The sequence below is a fragment of the Marmota marmota genome, unplaced genomic scaffold, assembly GCF_001458135.2.
Source record: "Marmota marmota marmota unplaced genomic scaffold, marMar, whole genome shotgun sequence".
NCBI classification, from domain to species: domain Eukaryota; kingdom Metazoa; phylum Chordata; class Mammalia; order Rodentia; family Sciuridae; genus Marmota; species Marmota marmota.
In genome coordinates, this window is record NW_026000005.1 from 26,795,613 (window position 1) to 26,817,003 (window position 21,391).

Genomic DNA, 21,391 nt, shown 5'->3' on the forward strand with positions numbered 1-21,391 from the left:
AAACAAAAATAAAAACAAACAAACAAAAAAAAAATCCCTGCCAGCCAAGGTTGCTATACTTAGCAAAGTTCAGTTTCAAATTTGAGGGGAAAATTAAAATTTTCCACAAGAATAAACTAAAAGAATTCATGAACATCAATACAGCACCACGAAGAATACTCAAAGATAAACTGCACACAGAGGAACTAAAAAACAATTCTCAAAATTGTCAAACAGAGGAAGTTCAATAGAAGAATAAACAGCTAAATGAGAATCAAGACAGGATAAAATACAGCAAAAAGCAAAATGGCAGGAAACCACAAATACATATTCATACTAACACTGAATGTTATTTGTTTCAACTTCCCAATTAAAAGATATAGATTAGCAGAATGGATCAAAAAACAAGAATAAACTACATGCTGTTTACAAGGGACTCATCTTATAGGCAAAAACATTTACAGAGTAAAGGTAAAAGGATGGAAAAAAATATTCCATGCCTAAAAACCTTGAAAACAAGCAGGAGTAGCTATTCTCATATCTAACAGAGCAGATATCAAGTAAAAATTAATCAGAAAAGACAAAAAAGGCCATTACATCCAGGTAAAATGAACAATCTAACAAAAAGATATAACAAATAGTAAACATTTATGCTCCAAATGCCAACACATCCAATTACATTTAAAAAAAAAAACCCTCCAGAATATTAAATCCCACATAGATCCCAATACAATAATACTGGGTAATTTCAATACACCCTTATTACCAATAGGTCATCAAAACATAAAATCAATAAATATATCTGCAACCTAAATAACACTATAAGTCAAATGGGTCTAATGGGCATCTACAGACTATTCTACCCTCAAACAGTTAAATTTACCTTTGTATCAGCTGTTCATGGAATTTTTTCCAAAACAGATCATATTCTAGGTTATGAAGCAAATCCAAAAAAAAAAAAATCAATATAATCCCATGTATCAGATTAGATCATAATGGAACGAAACTAGAAATCAACAGCAAAAAAAAAAAAATAGAAACCACATAACACATGAAAATTGAATAATACTCTCCTAAATGAAGAACGGACCAAAGAAGAAATGAGAACAGGTATCAAGAAATTCTTAGAAATGAACAAGAACAGAGATACAACATATCAAAATCTCTGTAACAGTATGAAAGCAGTTCTAAGAGGAAAATTTATAGTACTGAGTGCCTACATTAAAAAATTAGATATCCCAAATAAAAATGTTCCACCTCAAGGCCTTAGAAGAAGAAAAATACACTAACTCAAATTGAAATGGATCAAAGATTTAGTAATTAGACCAGAAACTTTACAAATGCTAGAAGAAAACAGAGTCAACACTCTATCATATAGGGGCTGATACTGACTTCCTTAACAAGACCCACAAAGTGCAAGAAATAAAACTGAGAATCAATAAGTGGGATTCCATCAAATTAAGAAGCATCTGCATAGCAAAAAAAATCATTAAGAGTGTGAAGAGAGGGGCTGAGGTTGTGGCTCAGTGGTAGAGCACTTGCCTAGCATGTGTGAGGCACTGGGTTCGATTCTCAGCACTACATATAAATAAATGAATAAAATAAAGGTCCATGCATCTAAAAAAATAATAAAAAGAAAAGAAAAGAAAAAAAAAGAGTATGAAGAGAGAACCTATGGAATGAGAGAAAACCTTGGCCAGCTACCCCCTGATAGGGAATTAATATCCAGAATATACAGAGAACTCAAAAAACTTAATACCAAAAAAGCAAGCAAGCCAACTGAACAGAAACTTCTCAAAAGAAGAAACACAATGACTATCAAATATATGAAAAAATGTTCAACATCTCTAGCAATCAAGGAAATGAAAATCAAAACTACACTAAGATTTCATCTCACTCCAGTCAGAATGGCAATGATCAAGAATATAAACAAATGCTGATGAGGTTTGGGGAGAAAAGGCACACTTTATACATTGTTGGTGGGGCTACAAACTAGTACAGCCACTCTGGAAAGCAGTAAAGAGATTCCTCAAAAAACTAAGGATGGAACCACCATGTGACCTAGCTATCCCACCCTTAGTATTTTCCTAAAAGATCTAAAATTGGCATACTACAGCAATTCAGCCACCTCAATGTTTATAGCCGCACAATTTACAATAGCTAAATTATGGAATCAACCCTGTCAATAGATAAATGGATTAAGAAACTGTGGGGTGTGTAGAACACTAAAGTTCTACTCAGCCAACATAAAAGCATAAAATTATGGCATTTTCTGATAAATGGATGGAAATGGAAAATATATCCTGCTAAGTGAAATAAGTCAAACTTAGAAACTAAAAGGTCAAGTGTTTTCTCTCATATGTGAAAGCTTGAGACAAAGTAAATAGGGAAGGAAAGATAAGATAACATAAAGATAAAGAGATAATCAATAATATAGAAGAAAGAGGTCAAGAGATAAGGGTGGAGGGATGAGTAGGAGAAGGAAATGAAGAATGAATTCTTAAAAAAACCATGTTATGTGCAAACATAAATATATGACAAGGAACTTCACCTTTATGAATAAGTAGAAAGAACCAATCAAATATAAATTAATAGATTAGCAAAGGGAAGTCTAGTAGACAAAGCAGAAGGTGAGAGGGGAAAGAGGACAAGAGAGAAAAAGGAAAGGGAAAGGGCGATCATAAACTGAAATCAAATTCTATGCATGTATGAGTTTGTCTGGATGAACCCAATTACTTTGTATAACTATAAAACTCTAATAAAAAATTATATATGATAACTGTTTTCACAGCCCCTCAAATTCCTTATGTAATAATATCCAGTCTATGTCTAACTTGCCCAGGTTGTCTCAAAACATTTAATACAGCTGGTCTGTTCAAGTTGAGTTCATATACTGATTTGGTTGACATATTATTAAATCTATAATAGTTCCCTCTTCCTCCTTTTTTTTTATTCCACATATTATTTATTCATTTTAATTTTCTTTTTTGGTGCTTGAGATTGAACTCAGGGCCTATGCTTGCTAAGTAAATGCTCTACCACTGAACTATACCTCAACTCTACCTATGTGTTTATTGAAGAAATTGATTTCTTTGTCCTGTAAATTTTCTGCATTCTGGATTTGGTCAAGTCTATCTCCATAATATTGCTTAAATGTTCCTCCATTTCTCGTGGTTTCTGTCAAGTGCTACTTGGATCTCGAGGTTGAATCTGTATTCCACCTGATGATTGTTTCTATTGCTCAACTCTCTCAACCTTTCACGCATTTTCTCTCATGGGTCCCCTTCCTGGGTTCCCTTCATCTCTGCTCACCAAGTTCTCCTCATACTTAAAGGCTCTTATAACATCTTACCTATTCCTGAAGTCTTTCCAAACCCTCAGGATGAAAATAACCATCCTCCTCTGTACCCCCATGGCTCTACTATTTCACATTCATAAAATATTTGTCAAATTTTATAAAATTATTCTGAAAATCAGTAAGGAAGTAAAAAGAAACTGAGGAGCAGTTACAACCTCGAGCCAGTGACTCTAATTCCAGGGGCTCCTGGACCTCATTGCTTACAGACTGCCTGGCTTTTAGCTCCCCTAATCATGGGCCTAAAGTAATGGTCCCGTCTAGCACTGTCTGAAACAGAGACAGAAAGCATCTTCCATTAACTGATAATAACTGCCTGAAGCTCTGTATTGTGAAAGATGCTAAGACCACATCTAGACTCAGCAGAAAACAGTGCTGTGGTGTCACTGTGGTGGTAAAGATCTACATTATGCATTTGCTGTCTGGTTTAAGGATCTTTATCAGCACCTCTCCTTACTTTCTTTGATTCCAGAGACCAAATCTCTCTTCACAATAGTAACATCCTAGACCTTTGAGAACACTTCATTATAAGGTACTTAACAATCTAACTTTGTTTACCTGTCATCTGAAACATTTTAAAACTCTCCCTCTACTAACCTCTTTTCCTCTATCTTCTAATATTCACTGTTTTTACTAAAAAAATATGAACATGATCATACTTTTCCAATGGCAGAATCTGGCTGTTCTTACAATGACTCTACTTCTTGTTGCTCATAGTCATCGGGCCTCTCACTATTGCTCTGACTTCTCACATCCCTTCTCTCATTCTCGCCACATCCTCTCTTATGTTCCTTAAACAAGTCATGCACATTCTAGTTGCAAAGCCCTTGAAATTGCTGCACCCTCTGTCTGGAACACTTCCCCCAACTCCACTGCTTTATTTACATCTCTCAATTTTTTACCTCATTGGTGCTGTTCTCAGTGGAGCCATCCCTTGCACTCAAGTTAAAGAGCCCTTCAGTCTGTCTCTGTCATACCACCTTGCTTTATTTCCTTCAAAGTGCCCTCTCCTTCTCCTGAAGGCAGGGATCTTGATAACTCTCACCCCTATGTATCAGTGGATGGCTCCATAAATATCTGATGAATGTAAGCTGGGCATACTGGTGCATACATGTAATCCCAGTGACTCAGGAGACTGAGGCAGGAGGATCACAAGTTCAAAGGTCTCCTCAGAAACTTAGTGAGACCCTAAGCAACTTAGCAAGATCCTGTGTTTAAATAAAATAAAATAAAAAGGGCTGGGGACATGGCTCAGTGGTTAAGTGCCCCAGGTTCAATTCTCTGATACCAAAAATAAAAATAAATTTAAAAATATTTGTTGACTGTATCAACAAAAGTCTGTGCTAGAATCTGTGGAAATGCCAAATGAATCAGATACAAATCCTTGGAGCCACACCTTGTTATCGGAGTTGGGGTAATACCCAAGTAACTGCCACCTGCTTCAGAACCCTTTGCTTCAGGACTTAAAGCCATATTCATCCAGGGTGGCTTCCCACAGCCTTATGTATCCAATTAAGAGACATGCATTGGAATAGCACTTTTGACCTCTCTCTATGCCTTTGCACATTCCACCCCTGAGACATTTTATAGCCCACAGGAAATAAAAACACAGGCCCAGAAGGCTGTGCACCAAGTGCTCAGAGCCTTCTGACAAGAACAGCTAAAGGGCTCTGAGTCTCAGAGAATTAAGAGAGAACTTCTGCCTGAGAAGTTCTTGAGAATCTTGAGGAGGTGACGGTGTCAGAGATGGACTTGGAAGACAGTATTTGAAGAAGGCAGGAAAGGGGAAAGGGCATTTTAAAAGGTGAGGCTTTCTTTTTCCTTCACTGATGTATACTCAGCTATCCTCGGTTACAGCCCTTCTTTTTCTTCTCACAAGTCCCACTTTCTCTTTGTTGCCACAGTCACCCTAGTTTGAGTCCTCATCACCTCACATTATGATAAACTAGAAGAACCTTCTAATTGGTTTCTCTGATTTTTTTCCACCTACCAACATTATACTTACTGCTTGGGCTAATGGAGACAGTAGATAGCATCCCCTTTTCTCACCCAAGTTTTGAACCAATTGAGATTGACAGTGGGTACTGAGACACATGGAAATAAAAATATGAGCCAATTAGAGCATGCGGATTAGGCATGTAGCAATAAATCGAACCCCAGGATTATACAGACCTACCTCTGAGTCACAAGCAACCTTGGATAGCTCCAGGTCTCCCCTCCTGGGGGACCATACATAAATGGTGGATTGCATGTGGGAACAGATCTGAAGGAGCTGGCCAGAATTAGTGCTTCTTGTGAGAGAGCCAAATTACCTGGTTCCTCTCGTAAGCTTGCAAATAAGTCACTCCTTCTTCTCAGGGGTGGAGTGTGCAAAGGAATGGAGAGAGGTCAAAAGTGGTATTCTAATGCATGTCTCTTCATTGGATAAATAAGGCTGTGGGAAGCCACCCTGGATGAACATGGTTTTAAGTCCTGAAGCAAAGGGTTCTGAAGCAGGTGGCAGTTACTTGGGTATTACCCCAACTCCGATAACAAGGTGTGGCTCCAAGAGTAGGAGTCACCTGCTGGGGTTAAGTTACACTCACCTGTTCCTTTGTAAAGCTACCCCTTCTGCCCTACCACCACAAAAAAGCCCATTTCCAAACCTAGTCTGTCTCTGTCTCTGTCTCTCTCTCTCTTGTCAGCCTCTTGGGACCTTCTCTTGCCTCCCTTTTTGGGGAGCCTAAGGCCAGGAGCTGGGGAAAGCCGTCCTGAAGCTTATAAAAGGTATTCTGTCACCCCAAATTCACACGAGTGACTTTAGTTCAGCTGCCCGTACTAGATGGGGCAGCATAAGGCTAACAGAAAGGAGGGTCTTGCCACCCTATTACCCTTGGTAATTTGTGAACTTCTTGTAAAGTGCTCTTCTAGGGAAGAAGGATGGGAATGGGAAAGAGTAGAATGAATCAGACATAACTTTCCTATGTTCATATATGAATACACAACCATTGTAACCCCTTATCATGTACAACCATGAAAATGGGAAATTATACTACCCTATGTATGATATGTGAAAATATATTCTACTGTCATGTATTACTAAAAACAACAAATAAAAAATAAAAATAAAGTGCCCTTCTAATCTTAATTTTCAGGAAATTTTCAAATGCTTTCTGCCAAACATCACACCAAGTTTATTTGTCTGGCTTAAATATAACCTCATGAGATATATATATATATATATATATATATACACCTTCATAACCTCAGTCCACTGCTATCCAAAATGAACCAGTTCCAGGCTACTTCCTGGCCATCCCTCATGTGTACTTGTGCTTAGCACCTGGGCTTTGTGCTCAACCCTCAAGCTCAGCTGAAATACGCTCTCCTCAAGGAAGACTTCTCTGACATTCTAGATCACAATCATCACTCTTCTCTTTGCATTTTTGGTTGTTAAAACAGTTTCCAGGCACATTTATTTCATGTTATAGTACTCAATTATGTTTAATCTAGAAACTGGCAAAACACTTTTAACTAATTTTAGGTCTTTGTTCTCCTTATTACAAGAACAGGAGAGAAGTGAAATTAATAAGATTCACATTAGTCATGACACTGCTACAAATATGCATAGCAAAAACATGAAGAGAAGGACACTATGGAACCAAAGAGTGACTGTGTCTTGTACACTGTAAATATGCTTCACAGGCCCTACTTAGCATAGTGCTGGGCAGCACAGTGCACAGATGTTATCCCACCGGTATTTCTTAACAAACTTATTCTGTCAGAAAAGATGTAGGTACAAGTAATAATATTTCTATGGCTACTTTGAAGACCTAAAAAGAGTAAATCTCATTCATTGTCTCCTCATAAATCTAGGGGGAAAGGCAGATTATCTGTGTAGGCTGCAGAGGAAACAAATCCCTAACATATCTAGCTCCATAGCTAGATACATCATTTTAGGGATATTTTTCTACGTAAGTTTTTTACTGTGGTCAACAGTGATCACAATCAATACAGTTCTTGATTGATTTTCCTCCTTGAATGTGAACCTGATTAGGAGATCACAAACCCCTTTTTTAAAATTTGTTCTAATTAGTTATACATGACAGTAGAATGCATTTTAACATACTGTACACTAATGGAGCACAACTTGTCATTCCTCTGGTTGTACATGGTGCAGAGTCACACTGGCAGTGTAATCATACATGTATACAGGGTAATAATGCCCATCTTATTCCACCATCTTTCCCACCCCACTACCGGCTCCTCTCCCCTCATTCCCTTCTGCTCAATTTAAAGTTCTTTTATTCTCTCCCCCGCCCCCATTATGGATCAGCATCCGCTTATCAGAAAAAACATTCAGCCTTTGGGTTTTGGGGTTTGGCTTATTTCACTTAGCATGATATTCTCCAGCTCCATCCATTTATCTGCAAATGCCATAATTTCATTCTTCTTTAGGGCTGAGTACTAGTCTACTATGTATACATAACACATTTTCTTTATCTACTCATCTGTTGAAGTGCATCTAGGTTAACAGTTTAGCTATTGTGAATTCAGCTGCTATAAACATTGATGTGGCTGCATCACTGTAGTATGTTGATTTTAAGTCCTTTGGGTATAAATTGAGGAGTGGGATACTTGGGTCAAATGGTGATTCCATTCCAAGTTTTCTGAGGAATCTCCATACTGTATTCCAGAGTGGCTGCACTGATTTACAGTTCCAGACACAGAGACAAACCCACATAAATATGGTTATCTCATACTAGACAAAGGTGCCAAAAACATACACTGGAAAAAAGATAACCTCTTCAACAAATGGTGCTGGGAAAACTAGAAATCCATACATAGCAAAATGAAATTAAACCTCTATCTTACACCCTGCACAAAACTCAACTCAAAGTGGAACAAATGTGGAGGCACTAGAACAGAGTACCTGCACCTAATAAAAGAAAAAGTAGGCCCAAATTTTCATGATGTCAGCTTAGGACATGATTTCCTTCACAAGACTCCTAAAATGCAAAAAATAAAATCAAAATTCAATAAATGGGATGGATTCAAACCAAAAAGCTTCTTCTCAGCAAAGGAAACAATAACATGAAGAGAAAGCCTACGAATGGGAGAAAATCTTTTACCACATACACCTCAGATGGAGGACTAATCTCCAGGATATATAAAGAGCTCAAAAAACTTAACACTAAAGAAAACAAATAACCCAGTCAACACATGGGCTAAGGAACTGAACAAACATTTCACAGAAGAAAAAATACAACTGATCAACAGATATATGAAAAAATGTTAAACATCTCTAGCAATTAGAGAAATGCAAATCAAAACTACTCACTTTAGTCAGAATGGCAATTATCAAGAACACAAGCAATAATAAATGTTAGCTCCTCATGCTTTGCCATGGGGCAAAAGTCAGGTGTGGTGGCACACCCTGTAATCCCAATGATTCAGGAGGCTGAGGCAGGAAGATTGCAAGTTCAAAGTAAACTCAGCAAGTTAGTGAGATGCTAAGCAATTCAGCAAGACCCAGTCTAGGGATGTGGCTCAGTGGTTAAGTGCCCTTGGGTTCAATCCCTAGTAACAAAAACAAAAACAAAAAACAAAACTTCAGATGACAGATTTTAAGATAAATGCCATTCCATTACTTATATCATTGTCCATCCACAGAATAATAGAAACTTAGAACCAGAAGGGATCCCAGAAATCCCATCAGCCCAGCCCCTTCTGGTGTAAAACCTGTCAGTTACCTTTGCCAAGAGAACCCTGATTTTATTTAGGTTTGCTGGTTAATATGATGAGGGGCAATGGCCTTTACCCTGCTTCATGGAAAGAATTATAATTTGTTCAAACCAATCAGTACTCCTATTTTCCTTTACCAGAGATGCCATGAGGTGGGGCATGTGACCTGGTTCTAGCACTGAGGGGGTTCTACTGGGAGCATCTGGGAAAGAGACCCAGAGGAAATGTCCTGCTTGCCCTTCCTGTCTTTGGCTGTTGATACCTAAAAAAATGAATTTAGGGCATTTTTTTAAAGCCAGTCAGGAAAGGCCACGTGATTCCATTTATGTGAAATGTCCATAATAGGCAAATCCATGGAAGAGACTTTATTAGTAGTTGCCAGGGGCAGGAAAGGTACAGGGAACAGGGTAGTGACTGCTAATGGGCATGGGTTTCTTCTTGGGGTAGTGAAGATGGCTCAGAATTAGATAATGGTGATGGTTGCACACCTTGGTAAATATGCTAAAAACCACTAAAATTATGTTTTTGGAAACTAGATTGAGACCAGAGGCACTCTACCATGGGGCTACATCTCTATTCGTTTTTATTTTTTTGAGACAGAAATCTCACCAATTAGTCTAGGTGGTTTCCAACTTGTGATCCTCCTGCCTCAGCCTCCTGAGTAATTGGAATTCAGACACGCACAACCTCACTTGGTAAACCATTTTTATTTTCTGATGTTTTACAAACTCCCTGGACTTTTTCTAATATTTTACAAAAATTAATTGTTGGGGGAGTCCTCCAGGAGTGGACTCCTTCAAAAAAGACCCTTCCCTCACCAGTTGAACAGGTTGGCTTTGCACTCCTAAGAAATAGAAAGTCTGATGGTCTATTTTCAGAACATAGTATTTAGGCTTAAGTGTAAAAGTGGGATGTTAAGATTCAATCAGAGCTAGTTTGAGATTCCCAACCTGTATCCAGTCTAGCCATTTTAACTGTAGCCCTTCCCTTTGCCCTCTTCAGAGCCAATCACATAGATTGTAACCCTGAGCTCCTTCTATCAGAGCAAGCACAGTGCTGATATGGATAAAAGCAGACAGACTACCTGCCTACACATGCTTGCTTGCCAGATTGTTCACTGTTCTGTAGCACATCCTTCTGCAGAAGTTTGCCTTGCTGAGTAACTTCAGCACAGGCCTGATTTCTTGCAGCACCTGGACATTTTTAACACTGCACTGAGGATGTTTTCAGTAGTTTGGCAAAATTGAGAAGTTATACAGATATTTGTGCACATTTGTTTAAGTTTGCAAACTGTCCTTTCTTGGAAAGGACTCATAAGCTCAAATCCATTTACATAAAGGGTAAGAAAATAGGCTCAGTTTTGTGGCAATGGATGCTGTAGTTTTTTTAAATGAACTTCCTTTGAACAACTGAAAGTTGGAAAGGACGAATGTCCACTCACCAATAAATGGTGATGGGTTTTCTGGTCTTTGAAATCTAGATGCTGTGGGTCTGGGTGTGGAGGGGATTGTCTTTGTGGACAAAGAAACCTCTGGAGTTGTGGATGTGGGTTAGTATGGCTGAGATGACAAAACCCAAGACCAGAAGGCCATCACCAGCTAGAAGAAAGGCTAGGGTTTACTACAGTGTCAATTTGTTCTCCTTGAAGAATTTGTTCTTGCCAGGCATGGTGGTGTACTCCTGGTATTCCAAGCAACTTTGGAGACTGAGGTAGGAGGATTTCAAGTTCAAGGCCAGCCTCAGCAACTTAGCAAGGCCCTAAGTCTCAAAATTAAAAAAAATAATAAAATAAAAAAAGGAGGGGACTGGAGTTGTGGCTCAGTGGTAGAGTGTTCACCTAGCATATGCAAGGCACTGGGTTCATCCTCAACAGCACACACCAAAAAAAAAGATATTTTCTCCACCTACAACTAAAAAAGTATTTAAAAAATAAATTTAAAAAGGGCTGGGGAAGTGGCTCATGGTAAAGCACCTCTGGATTCAATCCTAGTGGATGGCCTTAGGTGGGTTCAAGTCTCTTAGCCCAAGTTTCCTCATTTGTAGAATCAGGACATTATCACCTACCATGTTAAACTACTGAGAATATTCATTAAGATAAGGAATAAATACTTAGCAGAGGGCTGGGTATGAAGTTAACCCTCATTAACCCTCATTTAATGATAGTTCTCATTGAAACATTAATAACAAACTTCATTCAACTTGACACAAGGTGTAGGTAAGGAGAAAAGAAACAAAGCATTTCCTCTTGCGAAAAAAAAAATTGTAACTATTCTGTCCTGATTTTCTAAGCAATGATACTAGAATTCAACCTTCCATTGGTTTATATATGGTACAGTACAAAGTCTTCTGCTATACGGTTCATATCTTCAAAAGACTTCCAATCGGGCTGGGGTTGTAGCTCAGTGGTAGAGCAGTTGCCTAGCATGTGTGAGGTACTGGGTTTGATCCTTGGCACTAGAAATAAATAAACTAGTTGTCCATCTACAACTAAAAATAAAATTAGAAAAAAAAAAGACTTCTAACCTAGTATGAAAACTGGCTAGATAGGCAATTAACAATAATGTTCAACAGAATAAAATGTGCTTGGGAAACAGAGGTAAAGGGCAAAAAGGATATTAATTGAGAAACAAACTGGAAAGGTCTCATGGAGGATATGACATTTGAATTGGTCCTTGAAAGATAATGGAAAATTCTTGGTAAGTGAAAAGGGCAAAGAAAGTATTCTGGGATGAAGAGATAGCACAAGAAAAGGCCCAGGAACTTGAAAGCACATGGCACATTAAAAACTGGCAGAAAAGGTTAGGATGGAGGAAGGTGTGGGCGATGAGGCTGGGAAGAAACCAGAAGGCTTTATAAAGTTTACACTTAATTTTTCAAGTAATAGGGAGCCAGGGTTCATTTTTAAGAATGAAAAGACTTATGTTTGAGGAAGATAACTCCATCAGTTTGTAAAATTAATAACCATAGTTTTCCTTAGCCAAAAAAAAAGATAAAAGACATTAAAAGAATAACCACAAAGAATATCAGACACTGTTTTCACAATTCCCATACAGAAGTGTTAGGAATCAGAATGCAGACTGTCGATGAGCATAGAGGGTTTCCAGAGAGCTGCCACAAGCCAACAATCAACAATACAACCCAGGGAGACTCTATGACCATACAAAATCAACTTCCTATAGCCTATTTTAGCAACTTCTTTGTACTGACTAATCTTGTTGAATGGTGAATCATAAATTCAGCAAGAGACCTTGTCCTGGTGACCTCACTTATTTTAAGTCCACAGGAATATTCCCACCTCTACTGATTCCAAGTCTTTTTAGAAACATCATAATTGAAATAGCAGTTATTTTAGTTTAAGTCCCATATTTGGCTTTTTTTTTTTTTAAGTGAAAGACCAGGAGGGAAAAAAGAAACCGAAACAGAGTAACATAAAACCCAGGATAAAGAAACTATATTGCCATGGTTTTTCTAGTCCTAAAGAAAATCTCTGCTTGAGACCTTCTCCTGAAGTACTCAGAACAAGAAAATACAAGCATAGGAATGGTACTAGGTCACCAGAGAGTAAGACCTATGGAAACAGAAGCTCAGTGACCATGGTGCTTGCCAAGCAGATGAAAATGTGGACACAGCCAGGGAGGGAAAGTAAGTTAGATTCTGACAGTTTGTTGAATTTCAGAGCTCTCTAGCCAATGCAAAAGATTTCTTTTAACATTTCTGATTTTTAAAAATTGCCACTACAGTTAATCCAGAAGTAGAGTTGCAGGGCACACAGAAAATTTTCAGTGTTAAATAATTTCAACCATACCCATGTTTCAACCTGATCTTTTGTTACAGATCTGACTACTAATTAGCTCCGACACAACCATGAGTCAGGGTCAATTCTAATATGTCCTAAAAGAGACAGTTTTAGAGCTGGGCAGGACTGTGGAGATCATTTAACTGCCTTGTAGGTTTGTACACCAAAGGCAACATGCGATAAGTGGTTTTTCCAAACTTACATGGTTAGTTAGGAGTAGAGTTAAGACACTTTTGAGTTCCATAAAACCTCACCTTCCTCTACAATGTGTCTTCATTTGGAGAGACAAGTATATATTTGTACGTGTTTACAACCTATCTTTCAAATATATAACATATCTAACATTCACCATGTTCATTTTATTGTTGTTGTTCTTACCTAAAAGGTATGTGTATATTTGAATTGTAATTCTGTAATGTTAGGACTCTACCTTCTCCACCCTATGGGAAATTCCTAGTACCTGTGGTTGTATCAATATTCAGTGAGCAGCAGACAATGATGCAGAGGGGAAGAGGGTTAAGTATGGATACTAATGAAGAGTATGTCTTTTTAATTAAGGTGTGCTAGAACTAGAAATCAGCCATTTTGGTGGTGGGATCAGGGCTCTCCCTCAAAGTAATTCCCAGTCAACAGCTGTCCAGGGCATGTCAGACACTGGGTTGTCAGTAAGGAAAGGAGCTGACCCTGAGGAAGTTTACTCTCCACCACCTACCTGGAGGTTCTTTAGAAATAACTGCCTCTGCTACTACCTTGCCTGAGGTCTTTCCTCCCATCACTTTAGGACCTAACCTGTTGACCTTACTATCCAATTATTCTCAGGGAATGCAGACAGCAGTCATTACACTGGATTCAAGCCACACCCCCACTGACCTGCACAGACACCCTGGCAGCACCCTTCTTCAATGGGCCCAGGCAACATTCCTTCTTAATGAGTCAGCCTTGGGTCTGCCTGTGCCAGAGGCAACACAATCTCTAGAATGCATTCACAGGCCTCTAAGTAAGATGGCCCAAAGATGGGCCAAAACCCAAGGCCCTTATTCTATGCTTCCAAATCTGTGGGGTCAGTTCACTTCAGCTGTCTGTGTGGCTAATATTTAAGAGTGTGAAAGGCAAAGTTACAGTCTCTCTTTTGCATATTCACCAGTCCCCCAAAGAACTGTGACCAGTTCTGCGGTAGCCATGTATTTCAGTAAGTATTCTAAATGCAGGAGACAGTCCTTGCCTAGCTAGAGTGCTTTTGTGTGCCTCAGTTTCTCCTGTATTAATGTCTCCTATTTAATGTCCACAAGAATTGAATGTATATTACTATTAGCCCACATTTTATGGAAAAAATAAGTGAACAACAAAGATATTAAGAAACCTGTCTTATGTTGCCCCACTAGAAAGGACTAGAAGAAGGTTTGGAACTCTAGCAATCTAAGTTCAGAGTCAGTGTTTTTAGCTAAAATGCTATCTGTTTGATCAGAAGGTCTTCTTCAGACAGCAAAATAGCTGTTACCACCCACAGCTACCCGCTGCCCTCATTACACCAGAATAGAATCTGCTTTGTGCCCAAAGCATCATTTACCTTGATATGCCTCAAGAGCCAGTTGTTCAACATCAATGGTGGCAGAAGACACTGAGGTCCTACTTAATAAAGACCTCTGAACTTGTTATGGGAGGAAGAAGAGGGGATAATACAAAGTAGGAGAAGAAGAAGAGGTGGACAAGGAGAAGGAAAGTCATTCCTGATACGTCTTTAAACTATTCAAAGTGAGATCAGAAAAAGACAGGATAAAAAAAGAATATCAACTGGAGAAAAATATAAGACCATGTAGTAATAAAGCCCATAAGAATGACAGAGCTGGACACAAAACCAAGTTGATCACATCAAAATAAATACATTTCACTAAATATCATTTCTTCTCAGGATCCCCCAGTCTCTCATTAAATTTTCTTAATTCTTAGAACAGCAGAAGTGGGAGATGACAAGATTATGAAACATTTTGGGATATAATATAAACATGTTTGAGGTGCCTGTGGAACAGTCCAACACAGATGTTAACCAAGCAGTTGGACATGGAAGTCTGCAGCTCAGGCTTGACCCAGAAGTAATGGGTCTTCATCTCCAGCTCTAGCCAAGATACTACACCACCTCCCTCTGCTTTTGGGATATGTCTCAGGGGAAACAAGGAGCCTCTCTTCAGTTTGTATGGTTAATTTTAAAGATTTTGAAGTAAACTCTACTCAAAAGATATTAGCTGATTTTGACTACTATGCACCAGATGTTGGCACATCTCTCCTCAAATGCTTGTGAGAACTAGTCACTGGAGAGGGTGATCATCCATGAATCTAGAACTTATCTTTATTCCCAGCCCAAGAATGACTGGCCATTGCTTGCTCCTGCCCTTGACCTAGTGAGCAATAAAACATGACCTATCTTACTTGCTCACCAAAGCATGCCAGAAAAAAAGGATCTGAAACTCAGTATGTCCTTTGCTCAAGTTTGCTGATTCCTTTCAGATGTCTACTTTGTAGATGACCCAAAGTGTCCAGAATGTATTATACAAATACCTGCAAATGCCATTTGTTACAGTTTGTTTCAAAATACCACTCACTAGATCTATTTTAATATAAAGTTATAGGCAACTTTCTAAAAGTTTTTATTAGTGCATTATTCTTATACATAATAGTGGGGTTCATTTTGACACGTTCATAAATTTATATAACATAATTGGCTCCATTTCAATTCCCACTACTTCCTCTTTCCCTCCCCTCCTCCCTCTCCTTTGACTTTTTTTTTCAATTGAGAATTAAAGAATAATAATCATATTTGTCAAATACTCAAGGAAAAGTTCAGGACTTTAGAGAAGTAAGGTCTGGTTCTTGAATTTAAAGCTGAAGAATATAGGAAAAATAAAGTTAAAAATATGACATCCTTTTAATTTGGCTTATGCCAGGGTTTTAGAATGGTCAAGGAGACTTAGTGATAAAATTCTAAATGAATTTTAAGAAACAAAAACACAGCTGAGGTTATTTTCTAATCAAAGAGTGCACGTGTTACAGGCACCCAAGCAGCTCAAAGGCAAAGCCATCATTCTGCTAGATACGGATGGGACTTAGCAACTCATTTTCCCTCTACTATCTGGATCAGTCACCATATCCTTGCTTTATAATTGCTTTATAACGTCCTTTTCCTTTTATTGCCAAGGTCATCCCCCTTGGCTAGATGTAAAGAAGACTGAGGAGAGGAGGAAAGGAATTACAAGTCATGAATTTGACTTGTAATTTATTTTTATCTATCTATCTATCAATTTATTTTGACATGGGGTCTTGCATACTGCCCAGGCTAGCCTCAAACTTATGATCCTAGTGCCTCAGCCTCCTGACTCACAGGGATTATAGGCATGTGCCACCATACCTGGCTAAGAAAGAATTTTAAAAGGATGAATTTGAACTATATGTGAAACTGCAGCACTGTGGCAGGGACAGCCCATTTCCTTAATATACATATTAAACTATACTCTTGCCTCGGGTTGCACTTACAAACTAATTTTATACATTATAATGTAAAATGTATCAACGGACTGCCAAGCAATGCTACAGATGAAAGTAACTATCAAACAATATAAAGTACACACATACACAGAAACCCCGTTAATTGGGAAGAAGCCATCCAAATTAAGGGTCAAACAGAGTGATTAAAGAATCATCAGGAATAAAAATGGATAGTCTGTATAAATGAGGTTATCTTGAAGGAAAATGGAAAGATTTTTGTTAGGACTTACAGAAGAGAAATTTCATGTGTAAGTATGTGCGTTTTACATACACGTGCACATGTATATGTATAAAATGTGAGGAGAAGTGAAATTCAAGGCCCTATAGCCTGAGGTCTGCACTGTCTACACTGTCTTCTCCCTCCTCTGTCCTCTATAGTCCCTGCCACTCACTCAGCTATAAAGTAAAGCAGATGTTTCCCCACAAACATTTCAGTTGACCATCAACCGTCTCTCATTTCTTCTTGAGTCTTCATTAGTGTCTGATGCCTTCAGCTAGAGCAGAAACACTGTGGGGGCAGAAACTGTGTTTTCTTCACAGGTCTTCAAATCCATCACAACACAAGGTTCAGCCCAATAGGTGTACCAATCAGCAGTTATTAATGTGAACACACAGTAACATAAAATACTCAAAGGAAAATTCATTAAATATGAGACTATTCTGATTTTAATGCACAAGATTAGAAAGGAAGAATTAATCATAGGTGTCTTTTTGCTAAATGCCTTTTAAGAAGATACTAGGACTATTGACTAGAGGTAAGGTAAAATGCAAACGTAAATGGAAGAGAGAACTTCAATAAGGAAAGCCAGATGTGGATACTGGACAGTAACATTCTCCTGAAGCAGATGCAAGAGAGACAAAGGAAAAAAAAATAACATTGTTCAATAAACCTCAAATATAAAAACATACCAGTATTTCCTTGGGCATCTTCTACCTTACTTGGTGAGGGCAATAGAAAAGGTGGCCTGGTGAAGGGAGGGCCTGGAAGAGAAGGTTGCTGCTGCTGCTGCTGTTGCTGCAAAGGCATGGTTTTGAGGACCATGCGCCAGTCCACTTGGGTAATATCTGACCTTGATCGAGCATGCCCTGGCTTGAAAGTAGAAGTTTCATCCAATAAGTCATTCACAGAACGAGGTCTATCCCTTCGACGCTGACAGATATTGAAAAAATTAAAGGTGGATGCTTCCTTTTGTTCCATCCAGGAAAGATTATCTGGAGTTGTCCCTCTCTGGACCACAAACTGTTCTTTGGCAGGGAAGACATTTTGAGCTTTGGTTTCTATGAGCTTGCTCTTACAGTGGTCCCAGATCATGCCCCCCTTGCCCAGGGAGGCAACATTTCTCATAGCACCATTGTCTGTTATGTTACCGAGTACCTCATGTCCCACCAGTTCAGGGACTTCCTGAATCCCATAAACTTCTGCTTGCTGAACAGCCTTTTCTAGCTTGCTATCAAAAGTACTAAAGAAATCCTCAGTAACTTCTAATGCTGGGCTGATATCATCCACTTCCAAAGCTTCCATTTCACAGGTTCCGAGAGGCCTAGGCCTCCTAAGCTAGTTCAGGAAAGAGCTTCATGAACATTCATCCAACAAAGAGAGTTGCTTTAGCAATAGAGCTATGAAAACCACTGGAAGGAACCTTCGTTCAGTTGCCTAGAGCAGGCCAAGCTCAAGAGTGATTGATGTTTTCCTGGTCATTGAAAACATTTGCTAGCTAACAGAGGTATAGGGAGAGAGATGTTTCTTTGAGCTTATTCTTCAGTGAAATCTCTTGAAGACAACAGGTAGTGCTTGTCAAAGTAATGCAGTGGCAATTCTTGATTTCCTGGAATAAAATAAATAGGACAACATTGGTACATGGTTCAGAGTACTATAATACTATAATACTCAAATCTGCCCAATTACTTTTCAATCTTTACAACCCTTCCATGGCAGTCAAACACAAAGGGGACAACATGTACACAAAGTTCCACTGTCAGGAGGACACATCCTCCTTGCTTTGTACTAGAACTTACACAGAGCAGGATGGAATTCTTGATAAGGAGAAATAAGGCCAATAGCTTTTACTCACACAGAGAAACCTTTGAAAGCAGTTGTGAAAAGACTACCCTGGCAAAAGCTTTGATACATTGTCCTAAAATAGTAAGCAAAAGAGAGTAGCATTTCTGTGACTGGCCTCTATCATAATTAGTCTGAAAGTCGTAAATGCTTTACAAACCTTGAAAGCACTGATAATCTGCTGGGCTTAAAGGTGCAAGAGGGAAGTAGAGAAGGAAACTCTCTCTCTTTATCAAACCTGAATGTTATTGTGACTCTGGTGAGATTATATAATGTCCTATGATGACTCCAAGACTTCAGGATTCCTCCAGTCTTCTTGGGAACTGGTTTCAGGCTCCAAACTCCCTGAGGCTTCCAGGATTGGCCTCAAGAGTACAGGTCTACCCTGGGGGCGTCAATGGGTTAAGCACAGGCTTTAGTTCAGACCTCAAGCCTTGACCCCTTACAGCTCTGCCTGGGGAGAAAGAATCCTACAGGAAAACCAACTAACTCTGGGAAACACTAGGTCTCCAAGATTAGGTTAAATAGAGCAGACCTTGACAATGATGCAATCTAATACAGTAGTACTATGCACATATGGCCATTTAAGTTTAAATTTAGTAAAATCAAAGTCTCTTGGTCACACTAGCCACATATGCAAAAGTGCACAACATTTGCATATACCTGTGTACCTTTACAAAAATCAAATACATAAACAAAACAACTAGACAAAGGTTTTTCTTTCACTGTGAATAAACAAGTAGAATTAGTCAGTCAGTAACACCATTACATGTTGCTGCAAAGGTAGATAGACATGCTTTCTTTCCTGAAACTTGAAAATGTTTATGGCTAATTAATTTTTAGCACTTAGGTTATTAAACAGTTACATCAATAGCACTAATCTACATTGATTAACATATGTAAATGAAACTAGAATATATAAACCTTTGTTTTAGATTTATCAAGGATATGATTCACAGAAACTAGTTAACCTCTTGTAAAGTGATAATGACTATGATGAATTTACTTTTGTATATTTTTATATGAACTGTTAGTACTTCATAAAATTTTTCTAGATACAAAGAGGTTTTGTTGTTTTCCTTTTTGTTTTTTCTTTTTTCCCCCCGAGTCTAAAGTTAAGACTTTTGAATTGAGTAACAGGGTCTTAGTATTTCTGTAATTTTGAAACTTGGAATTTTTTCAATTGCATCGTATACACCAGAGACTATGAAAAAGAAATAAACAATCAATCTTAAAACTTCTAGTTCTTTCTTTACTAGAAGTTCAAATGAATACAAAATATAAGATTCCTATTTTACAGAAGAGATACTAAGATACAGAGCATTAAGTTAATCCTAAAAGATTCCAGATACTCTTTTATTCTTTTTTTTTTAACCTCATGTTTCAAATCCAATCTTTAAACCATGCTAGAGAGAAAATAAATACTTGCAAGGTAAGTGGGTTTTTAAAACTTTGTCAAAATATCTAGGAACACATTTTTGTGCTCTCTGCTTGGGTATTCACAGGCTGGTTAGAAGCAAGTAACTGCTGATGGCCAGAACTGAGGCCTTGGAAATCTTGTATCACACATGGTAACACCACAGACTGTTAAACAGGAAGCAGCCTTGGAAATCATCCTTTCAACCCCAGCCTTTCACAGAAGAGGACACTGAGGCCCAGAGAGATTAAGAGGTCCCGTGAGTGGTATTGTATTAATTCCTAAACAGGGAAACATGTTCTCACCTCAGGTCTTTAACTATTCCCCCAAATACCAACATGGCCAACTCTCTCTTAAAGTGATTATTCATGTCTCCTTCTCAATGAGGCTTGCCCCTTGAGTATTCTATTTAAATCTAAAACATCTCCATACTGAACTCTTTTTTCCCCCCTAAGTGATGTTGAGGAGCAAATCCATATCTCTGCTAGGCAACTTCTCTACACTGAACTACATCCCCAGCTCTGCCCTGGGTTCTTGATCTCACTTACTCTGCATTTTTTTTTTTTTTTTTTGCTGTTGTTGTTTTTATAAATTTTTCATCTTGGAAGAGTTTTAGATCTGCAGAATTATTACAAATATATTAGAGAGTCCTTATATACCTCACACCCAGTTTCCTTTATATAACATCTTACATAGGTATGGCGCATTTGTAACAATAAATGAACCAATAGTGACACATTAGAATTAACTAAAACCCATACTTTATTTCAATTCTCTCAATTTTACCTAATGTCTTTTTTTTTTGTTCCAGAATCCTATTCAGGACAACACATGACATTTAGTTGTCATGTATCTTTAGCCTCCTCTTGGCTGTGACAGTTTCTGAGATTTTGCTTGTTTTTGAGGACCTTGACAGTTTTGAGGAAAACTGGTAAGATATCTTATAGAATGTCTGTCTTGTGGGATCTATTTGATGTTTTTCTCATGATTAGACCAGAGCTATGTTTTGGAGAGGAAGACCACAGAGTGAAGCGCCATTCTCATCATATATCATAATGACATATTATCAACATGACTATTACTACTGTTCATGTTAACCTTGATCACCTGGCTTGAGGTGCCCTTTTTCCTTAAGCATTTACCACCTTTCATCATATCACTTAATTTACTTACTTACTATTTAGCGTTTTTCTCTCCCCACAAAAACATAAGCTCTACAAGTCCAGGAATTTAAGCTCATTTTCTTCACCAAGGTATCCCAAGTATACAGAATAGTGTCTGGCACATATGTAAAGGCATTAAATAGATGACACACACTTTGTTATTCCTTTGCATGGCACTCATGACCCTTCCCGGACTATCCCCTCACCCCAGTGCCACCTCACTGTTCTACTCCTCTGTGCTTTTGTTTAGGTTGGGGAATCTTTTCTATCTCCTATTTGCCCAGGCTCTCCTGGCACTTTGGGTTTGCCATATTGTACTGAAATGATGGGACAATTTCTCTAGACCCCACTCTGAGCTCTG

At 38.3% G+C, this 21,391-nt stretch overlaps 1 protein-coding gene across 3 annotated transcripts in view; it reads right to left on the reverse strand.

Moving 5' to 3' along the window:
* Positions 1-21,391, reverse strand: part of Plekhm3 (pleckstrin homology domain containing M3) — a 215,079-nt gene that overhangs the window by 178,042 nt on the left and 15,646 nt on the right. For all 3 annotated transcript variants that reach the window (XM_048808417.1, XM_015481316.2, XM_048808416.1), the window contains exon 2: positions 17,301-18,217. In XM_048808417.1, the coding sequence (XP_048664374.1) occupies positions 17,301-17,913 (613 nt within the window). In that variant the 5' untranslated portion in view covers positions 17,914-18,217. The remainder of the gene's footprint in view (positions 1-17,300; positions 18,218-21,391) is intronic.